At 40.8% G+C, this 10,794-nt stretch overlaps 1 protein-coding gene across 1 annotated transcript in view; it reads left to right on the top strand.

Annotated features, from left to right (window-relative positions):
* Nucleotides 1-720: 720 nt before the first annotated feature.
* LOC132392881 (sentrin-specific protease 2-like) overlaps nt 721-10,794 on the top strand; it is a 75,032-nt gene continuing 64,958 nt past the window's right edge. The window contains exons 1-2 of the mRNA XM_059967398.1: nt 721-921; nt 7,273-7,328. Coding sequence (XP_059823381.1) covers nt 812-921; nt 7,273-7,328 — 166 coding nt within the window. The 5' untranslated portion in view covers nt 721-811. The remainder of the gene's footprint in view (nt 922-7,272; nt 7,329-10,794) is intronic.

The raw sequence follows: 10,794 nt of genomic DNA, 5'->3' as shown, positions 1-10,794 counted from the left end.
TATATCCAATGGCTTGGCCTTCACAACAGCGTATGGCAGTGAATTCCAGATTCACCGCTCTCTGGGTAAAGAAATTCCACTATTCTCAAGGGACGTCCTTCTGTTTTGAGGCTGTGCTCTCCAGTCCACGACTCTCCCGCTATTGAAAGCATCTTCTCCACATCCACTCTATCCAGGCCTTTTAATGTTCGATATGTGACTTCCCCGCCCCCCCCCCCCCAATTTTCCACATTCCAGCGAGAACAGGACCAGAACTATCAATCTCTTCTAATAAACTGACCCCTTCATTACGTTTCTTCCTGTAAACCTCCTCTGGAGCCTCTCCAACGCCAGCATATCCTTTCTTAAATCTGCATTACTAAAGGCCAACATGCAGGTGAATTTAAGCAATTAGAAAATGGCATTTCACCCTCGTTATAAAAGGGCTTGCATACAAATAATGTTTTCCTGCAATTATTAATAACCTTAACGAGACTACATTGGGTGTACTGTGTATATATATTCCTGTCTAAAAACATTCTAAAAGTCCGTAAAGGACACAAGCGGCTGTAAGCAGCCCACAAAATGAAGGAAAACGCTGGGATGTCACACAGCAGTGCGGCTCTACACTAAACTTCGTGTCCTGAGGTTACTCACTGACCGTGGAAGGTAACGAGATTAACTAAAGCAGAGTCTGTATTTTCACACAGCGCCTGTAACCTCGAGATAAAGTCTGCGAGGTTGCTTCATCCCGCCGCCACCAGAACGCACTACGCCTGCGCGTCTGCTTTTGTTTCCACGGCAACGGGCGGCCTGGGGCCTTGCAGCTCCGATGTACCAATGGATCCGCGGCAACTTCTCCTCGCTCTTCCCCCCCGGGCCGGAACCTCCACCACCCAGCGATTCTAACTGCACCGGCCCTTTGAAAAGAACCTACGAGAGGTGGGTGTGAGAAGCGGGCGGGCCCATGGACGTATGGGGGCGTTAACCAAGCGTATCTCCGCAGTTCACGACCTCGGGCCTCTTATTGTTCCTTCGCGGCTTGTGGACTACTAACCATTGTCATGTGTAACTTGAGTTCCAAATAATAAGAAAAACACGTAACCCACCACTGCCGAACCATCAACCATGGCTTCTATACCTGCACGTTTGACTATTCCCATGCATTCTTGGTTGTTGCACCTCACAAGGTCATGGTGTGCGTATTAATCAACTTTTTGTCGGATTTTAGACCTAACTGAAAGTGACAGACAGGGGAATACCCAAGTACGAGCAATCCTCTGCATCCGAGCAGCAGATTGTGACCCAAAACTTTAGCAGTTTGGCCTCACTCCATTTGCAAGCTTCTCCCTAATTAGAATGGTATTTTCCACATTTTTTTTTGTCGTGGAGATTTAAAGAACAATGTTACAATAATTTGCCGTTTAGGAACTAACTACCGTGACAGTCATTAGTTGTGTCTAGTTTTTTGAAAATGTACCTGTGAAGTGCTTTAGAAAGTCAAAACTGCTACACAGACTCGTTGCTATTTTTCAAGTTTTGCTGTTACATTAATTAATGTTCAGTAGACAGCGCTGTAAATGTGTCTCCAAGCCTTCAGAAGTTTATGTTTAAACTACATTATGTGCAATGAAATAAATACATTGCAAATGTCACTCCAATCTTTTAGAAGGGAGAAAGGCAGAAAAGAGGAAATTATAGACCAGTTTGCCTGACTTCAGTGGTGTGATGATGTTGTACTGTAGTCCTTTATTAAGGATGAGGTTTTGGGGTACTTGAAAGCATATGATAAAGTTGGCCAAAGTCAGCATGGTTTCCTTAAGAGGAAATCTTGCTTGACGAATTTGTTAGAACTCTTAGGGGGTGGGGGGGAACAAGCAAGATAGACAAAGGAGAATTAGTGGATATTGTTTACTTGGAATTTCAGAAGACCTTTGACAAGGTCCCGCACAAAAAGCTGTTTAACAAGCTAAGAATCCATGGTGTTACAGGAAAGATCCCAGCATGGATAGACAATTGGCTGATTGGTAGGAGGCAAAGAGTTGGAATAAAGGAGGCCCTTTTATGTTTGGTGGCCGGTGCCAAGTGATGTTCCACAGGGGTCAGTTTTGTGACTGCTTCTTTTCAGGTTATATGACAAAATTAATGGCTTTCTGGCTAAGTTTGCAGATGATACTATGATAGGTGGAGGGGCAGGTAGTGCTGAGGAAGCAGGGAATCTGCAGGAGGGCTTTGACAGGTTAGGAGAATAGGCAAAAAAGTGATTGAATATAGCGTAGAAGATATGGTTTTGCACTTTGGTAGAAGGAATAAAGGCATAGACTATTTTCTAAACAGGGAGAAAATTCAAAAATCGGAGGTGCAAAGAGACTTGGCAGTCCTTGTGCTAGATTCCCTAAAAGTTAACTTGCAGATGGAGTCAGTGGTAAGGACAGCAAGTGCAATGTTAGCATTAATTTAGAGGGGAATAGAACATAAGAGTAAGGATGTGATGCTGAGGCTTCATAAGGCATTGGTCAGACACACTTGGAATATTGTGAACAGCTTTAGGTCCCTTAGAGTCATAGAAAGCTACAGCACTGAAACGGGCTGTTCAGCCTATCGTGTGGGAGGCAGAGTGTGAACTGTGAGTGGCCCAGAACCTATGTAACAGGCTCTCATTGGCTGATTAAGTGTTTACTATAATGGCTGTTGCTCTTGAAGTTTTAAGTGTTGTTTAGAATGAATTTTTTGTCATTTTTAACAATTTCAATAAAAAAAGAATAACCGCTTTGTAATGAATCAGTGCTATGCAGGCTATCGTTATGCAGGGTCTGAGTGTACTCTTCCAATTTTATTTACATCTTTCCTGTAGGTAAGTGACCAAAACTGCAGACAATGCTCCCAATTAGGCCTCACCAATCTATCATACAACTTCAATATAAAATCCCAACTCGTGTACTCAGTACTTTGATCTATAAAGGCCAATTCTCAAAAGCTTTCTTAATGACCCTATCTACCTGTGATACCATCTTCAATGAATTATGGTCCTCTATTCCCGGATCCCTTTGTTCTCTTTGTTCACTTTTCTGTGCCCTCTCTCTCACTGTGTAAGACCTATCCTGGTTGGTTCTCCCAAAGTGCAACATCTCACACTTGTCTGCATTTTATTCCATCTGCCATTTTTCAGCCCGTTTTTTTTTCCAGTTGGTACTGATCCCACTGCAAGCTTTAATAGTCTTTCTTACTGTCCATTACATTCCCAATTTACCTTGAAACTAGTAACATTATGATCACTACATGCAAAGTGGTCGCCTATACAAACTTCTGTCACCCGCCCTGTCTCATTCCCTCATAGGAGATCAAGTATTGCAAACTCTCTCATTGAGACTTCTATGTACTGATTAAGGAAACCTTCCTGAGCGCATTTGACAAACACTATCCCATCTAGTCCTTTTACAGTATGGGAGTCCCAGTCAACATGGAAAGCTAAAATTATGTACAAAAACAAACTTGTGTTTCTTGCTACAATCTGTGATCTCTTTGCAAATTTGTTCCTCTAAATCCCGCTGATTGTTGGGTGGTCTATAATATAACCCCATTAATGTGGTCATACCTTCCTTATTCCTCAATTCCATTCGTAAAGCCTCACTAGAAAGTTATCCAGTCTGTCCTGACTGAGCACTATTGTGACATTTTCCCTCACTAGCATAACACCATCCCTCCCCGTTTTATCCCTTCCCCCTCTATCATATCTAAAACAACTGAACCCTGAAACATCGAGTTGCCCATCCTGCCACTCCTGCAACCAAGTCTCATTAATAGCAAACAATATCATAATTCCATGTGTTGATCCATGCCATGAGCTCATTGCTTTTCCTACAATACTTCTTGCATTGAAATATACACAGCTGAGAACATTAGTCACACCATGTTCAACTTTTTGCATCCTGACTTTGTCTGAGGTCTTAACAATATCTGTCTCCATAACCTCTCTACTATCTATTCTGGCACTCTGGTATCCATCCCCCTACATCTCTATTTTAAATCCCTCCTGCAGTACTAGCAAGCCTTCCCACAAGGGCATTAGTCCCCTCCAGTTTAGATACAAACTGTTTCTTCTGTACAGGTCCCACCTTTCCTGGAAGAGACCCCAATGATCCAAAAATCTGGACCCCTCCCTCCTCCACCAACTCTTTAGCCACATGTTAAACTGTATGATTTTCCTGTTTCTGTCCTCACGGGCATGTGGTATGGATAGCAATCCTGAGATCTTGGTAGTCCTGTCCTTTAACTTAGCACCTAACTCCCTGAACTTACTTGCAGAACCTCGCCCCTCTTCCTACCTATGTCATTGGTACCAATGTGGACTATAACCTCTGGCTGCTCACCCTCCCACTTCAGAATGCTGTGGACTCTATCTGAGGTGTACTAAGCCTTGGCACCTAGGAGGCAACATACAAACAAGAATCTCATTCTCATTCACAGAACCTCCTTTCTGTTCCCCTAACTAACAAATCTCATCACCACAGCTTGCCTCTTCTTCTCCTTTCCCTTCTGAGTTACAGAGTAAGACTCCGTTCCAGAGACCTGACCACTGTCACTTTCCTCAGCTAGGCCATACAACCAACAGTATCCAAAGTCTTCTACCTGTTGACGAGAGGGATGGTCACAGGGGGACTCTGCACTGGCTGTTTAACTCCTATCACCCTTCTGACTGTCACCCAGTTTCCTGTGTCCTGCACCTTAGGAGTTCATCCAGATCTAGCTTCAGCTCTTAACACAAAGTGTTATAGAAGCTGCAACTGGATGCTGTTCTTGCAGGTGAAGTCGTCAGGGACACTGGAGGTCTCACTACCTTCCCACAACCCACAAGAGGAGCATTCCACTATCCTGCCTGGCATCTGAATTGCCCTAACTGTACAATAATAAAAGAGGAAATAATAATAAACTGAACACTATCTTTATCTGACAATAGATGTACTGGCATTGGAGATGGTCCAGAGTGGGTTCAGAAGAATAATTCTGAGAATGAAAGGGTTAACATATGAGGAGCATTTGATGGCTCTGGGCCTGTACTCACTGGAGTTTAGAAGAATGATGGGGTAACTCAGTGAAACCTATCAAATATCGAAAGGCCTACACAAAGTGGATGTGGAGAGGATATGTGTGAGTCTAGGACTAGAGGGCACAGCCTCAGACGTCCATTTAGAACAGAGGAGAGAAGGAATTTTGTTAGCCAGATGGTAGTAAATCTGTGAAATTCATTGCCGTGGACAGCTGTGGAGGCCAAATCATTAAGTATATTTAAAGCAGAGGTGATAGTTTCCTGGTTAGTCAATGCAGCAAAGTTTATGGGGACAAAGCAGGAGAATGGGGTTCACAGGGATAATAATGCAGCCATGATGGAATAGTGGAGCAGATTCGATGGGCCAAATGGCCTAATTCTGCTTTTATGGTTTATTATCTTATATTCATAAGGACTATCATGACTACTTATTCAACTGCCTGCAGGCAATTTTTTAAAACCAAATTACAGATGGATATGAGCACTGAAGTAGTAAATAAGTAAGCATGCCAAATACGATTTTCTGAAGAATATGGTCCTCTGACTAAACAGTTCGTATAGAGGAAAAGCTCTGACTATTCTTAAAACTGAAGTTTTTCTTTTGGAAGTAGTTTGCTGAATTAAAAACTTAAAATGATGTAAAATCTCAGGTCAGGCACCATCAATGGAAAGAGAACTGTCAACAATTTGGGTCTGCAACCCATCATCAGAACCAGAAAGAACCAGTTTTCAGTAGAGGAGAAAGGAGCGGGATTTGTTTGTGATAGGATGTGTTGAAATGGCTTAATGACTATTTAGTTAACAGCACCTTAAGCTGAAGACATAAGAGACCAACGAATGCCAGAATTTAGAGCAAAAAAAAACTGCTGGAAGAACTCAGCAGGTTGAACAGCAACTGTTGGGTGGGGAAGTAATTTTTGATATTTTGGGTGGAAACCCTGCATCAGCACATTAAGCTTAAGCTGTTTGATCTGTGTAACAGATAAGGTAATGGAATTTGCCCAGTAGTTCGACTTAGTGAGTAGGATTAAGCAAAACTGAGTCAGCATGAGGAACGAAAATAAACAGAAAGCACTGGAAAAGCTGGACAGGTCAGGCAGCATCTGTGGATTGAGAACCAGTTAAAGTTTCAAATGAAGTACTCCTATCAAACCTGACAAAAATACATAAGTGAGTCCATACATCTGCAAAATGTGGATGAAACAAAGGTAATTTGTCGGATAAAATGAAGGGTAAGGTTAAGTCATTATCTTTATGTAATGTTACTTTTGTGGTTTTTGACAGTGGGAGTTGCCCAATAGGCTAGAATATGCACAGAGAAGAAAGAAAGGATGGCAGGTAGAAACAGTTCTTGTATAGACAGGAGAAAACAAAAACATGATATAGTAACACACAAGATGCTGGAGGAACTCAGCAGTTCAGGCAGCATCTATGAAGAGAAATGAAGAGCCAACATTGCTGGCTGAGACCCTTCATCAAGACTCTGTTTCTCTGGATTTCCAGCATCTGCAAAATGTTTTCTGTTTATGATATCTAAAGCTGTGTCCAAAAGGCTTTATTGTGTCTTGATGGAAGATGAGGTGTTTGTCAGAAACAGGTCATTTGCCTCAACCCGCTCATGCTGAAGAAGGTATCTTCCTGAGCTGGTCCCATTTGCTTGTATTTGTTTTGAGTGCCTCTATAACAGCAGCAGCAGGCTAGGTTACATATGGGTTATATGTTACCTTGGTCAGTGTTGTTCCTTGGGTTTGCATTGGGTCTTATTTTAACAGTGCAAGATGCCGCAAGCAGATAAATCAGAGTAGGAGTGGGATGGAGAATTAAAGCAGCAGACAATGGAAGCTCAAGGTCATTCCTGCATCCTGAGTGCAGATGATCCATAAAGTGATTGCCCAAATTATGCTTCATTTTGCCAATACAAAGGGGGCCACAATGTGAGCACTCAATGCTATACCCTAGATTGAAAGAGATGCAGGTGAATCGCTGTCTGCGTCCAAGAATGGCGAAAAGAGATCTCCTCAAAATACAGAGAAGGGAGTATGTGTCCAGTCTGGAGTAGGGGGAAACTGCAGTTTGTTAAATGTGGAAGGGCCAGGGGAACTCTGTTCTTGTCCTGTCCAGAGGGAGAAAGGGTGAAAGTAGAAGTGCAGAAAATAAATGAGATAAGCTGTACCAAGGACTGTGTCTACTGCAGTAGAGGGGAAGTCATGGCTAAGAAAATTTCTGAATATTGTCTCTTGCTCTAGTGTCCAGGCTTCCGATGATGAAACTGAATGGATATCAGTAAAGAGGCAAAAGCTGGGTAAGATTTTTTATGTTAATATCTTTTATTAAGCTAACTATGTTGTATAACCAGTTTTTCATCTATACTTAAACAAAGGCCTGGTTTGGCCATACCCAGGATTCCATGAGCAGTTCAATTGCAAAGAGAGTAATTAAAAATTGGAACTTGATTGTCAACTTTAAATTTGAGATTGATGGATTTTATATTCATCAAAATTGTGAAATAATGTGAGAAAAAGGAATGTGGTTTAGGTCACAGATCACACAGATTCTCAGTGTATTTAGTGGCTATATTTAATTTAAAAAATGTCATTTCCCCCTCTCTGGCTCAAAAACTGTTTGTTTGTTTGCTTGCTTCTTTGCCTTTGTGGTAAATTGGCTCAAATATTACCTGTTTTCACAATGTGTGGAACCTTTACTGAACAGATAGGAGAACAATTTTGGACAGAGTGAATAATTAGTATAAATTGAAATCATAGCCATGTGGAATGAGTTAATATCACAGTAACTCTGTCTAATATCTGTTGATTTAAGTTTCATACTGACATTTCACATAAGACATAGTCATACAGCACAGGCAGAAGCCTTTTGGCCCATTTAGTACTCGCCAAACGTCAAACACCCGTTTACACAAATCTGACACTAATCCCATTTTATTCTCCCTATGTTGCCATCAACTCCAGTCCTCCCACTCATAGCATACTTGTGTTGCTCACCAACAGACTAGGGATAATTTACACAGGCCAATTTATTTAATAATTTGCATATATTTAGAGATGTGAGAGGATTCAGAGTATCTAAAGGAAATTTGCATGGTCACATGGAGCCAGCATAAACCAACACTGATATCATCAGAGGCCAGGATTGAAATCTGGCCACTAGAGATGCACCAGTCCCACTCCAAAAGTTGAATTAAGATAACTGAAATGTTATTAGATCTTGTTTTTTCTTTAGCTGTCCCTTTTCAGGGGAAAGAAGTATTTTGCTAGATGCAGGACAAAAATGGAGTGAGTGTGAAAAGATTCGGAGAATACAAGTTGTGATTACAAATGAAATAAAATGGGAGCATTTAAAAACATTAAGAAAGAATAAATGGTTTGGGAAGAAGCTCCAGAGAATTTAGGCTTATTGCAGTTGCCAGCAATCCACTGGTGGATGTAGGAGAAGAGAACTGAGATTGTATTACAGGGGAAGAGTATGACCAGTAGCTACATAGGCTTGGAAGATTACTGGGAAGCTGGGTACTACATGCTAAGAAGGAGAATCTTGCATTAGTTTTGTTTAGGAGGATATTGGAGCTTTGGAAGGCTAGAATAATGGTTTGTTCATCGTTTGAAATGAAGCAATACTGTTTTGAGCTACATTTAGTGGCCACTTTGTTTGGTACAGCTGTACACCCGCTTGTTGATGCAAATATCTAATCAACCAATCATGTGGCAGCAACTCAATACCTAAAAGCATGCAGACATGGTTAAGAGGTTCAGTTATCGTTCAGACTAAACATCCGAATGGAGAAGAAATGTGATGTAAGTGACTGGCCATGGAATGATTGTGGTGCAAGATGGGGTGGTTTGAGAAACTGCTGATCTGGGATTTTCACTTACAACAGTCTCTAGAGCTTACAGAGAATGGTGTGAAAAACAGGAAAAAACATCCAGTGAGCAGCAGTTCTTTGTGTTTTTAAAAAAAAAAAATTTTTAAAAATGCCTTGTTAATGAAAGAAGTCAGAGGTGAATGGCCAGACGAGCTCAAGCTGACAGGAAGGCGACAGTAACCCAAGTAACCGCACATTACAACAGTGGTGTGCAGGAGAGCATTTCTGAATGTACAAGTTGCCAAACCTTGAAGTGGATGGGCTACAGTAGTAGAAGACCATGAATGTACACTCATTGGCCAGTTTATTAGCACAAGGGGTACCTACTAAAGTGGCCACTCATGAGTATTCCTTTTGAGCTGCTGTATTATACTTCAACATGCACTATTGGTATAAATATTTCTCTTAAGATGCAGAACAAATGTGGATAAGTCTGCACCATAATGTTTACAGTATTGTTTGCACGTCTTTCACTGAATAATGTTGGTATAATAGAAAGCTAGGTGCAGGTCAGTTGGTGAAAGACATGTTTATTAATTTCTTTTTTTAAGAATGACTGCAGGGATAAGTCAGGTAACTACAGATTCGAGTGCCTTATTTTGGCAGTAGGGAAATTATATTAGAGAAGATTCTAAGGAATAGGATTAATGGAATTGGTGGATTAATCAGGACCAGTACATTTTGGCCCAATTAAGTGGTTGCCCCAACTAGCTGAAGTTCCATGGAAGTAGTTAAAAAATATAAAAAAGACAAACTACCCCTTAACTGAGTAAAAAATATGTATTTAAATAAAATACAGAACAAATTAGGATACTACTCATACTACTATTGTACTATAAAACTGTATTAGTTCCTAATAATTATCAACAGAGGCATTCATCCAGTGTATTCTACCGTGTTTTTTGGATTAACCTGTAAATTTAAAAAAAGTCAGTGCAGATGCCTAGTGCAGATAGTGGACTGCATTCATATAATGCTTTTGATGATTGCATCCTCTGAATCTTCATTTTGATTTCAACATTCAAGATGATTGTCAATACCTTCAAATTCTTAGTAGTTCTTAGCTGCTTGAAGTTGTGAAATCATTTCATTTTCACTCCCAGCTGTTTCTAGTATCTCCAAGCCTGAATGCTTGCAACTGCAGTGAGCAAATTAATTCTGAATGCCTTGTTGTTTATGTCTCACCAACTATCAGTGACAAAAATTACTACTTTTTGAACACAAACTAAAGCAAATGACGCTATTTATAAACTGTTCACTCTAAGTACAGTGTAGTGTCTAACAGCCATGCAAGTGCACACAATTGACATTAGTTACAAACTTTAACAACACTGTCCTGTCCCAATTAAGTAGCTAATGTCCCAGAATAAATGATTATATTTTCTTCTTTAAGTGTCCCAATTAACCGATGGCTCAACTATCCAGAATCCACTGTATTTACAATGGCAGGGGCAGTTTTTTGAGATACTCAAACCACACTGTCTCGCATCAGTACTCCATGGTCAAAGTCACTTGGATCACAATGCTGGGAAGGTTGATGATTAGGTTAGTCCAAAATGTGTAGGTGATATAAATTGAGTCTTTCAGTCAGTAAAATATGAAAATAGTGACACTGTGCATTGGAACCCCAGTATCATTAAAATGGTGGGTGCAATAGTGCACCCGCTTAGTTGTGTGCAATGAGTGAGGAAGCTATTGTGCCAATGTGGTTTTTCATCTCCAGGAAGGTGGCTCCCATTTGCTATCATATCATTTTATTTTATTGGCTCCACTCAACCTTGGAACATCTGAAGATGCATACATCAGGGTGCTCTTCATTGACTACAACTCTGCATTTAATGCTCTCAACCCCTCAAAAGTAAACAATAAGCTCCAAAACTTAGGCCTCAAT

This window comes from Hypanus sabinus, chromosome 4 (assembly GCF_030144855.1).
Source record: "Hypanus sabinus isolate sHypSab1 chromosome 4, sHypSab1.hap1, whole genome shotgun sequence".
In the NCBI taxonomy this organism is placed as follows: Eukaryota; Metazoa; Chordata; class Chondrichthyes; order Myliobatiformes; family Dasyatidae; genus Hypanus; species Hypanus sabinus.
The sequence above is the reverse complement of the archived record's forward strand: the minus strand, read 5'-3'. Positions and strand labels throughout refer to the sequence as shown.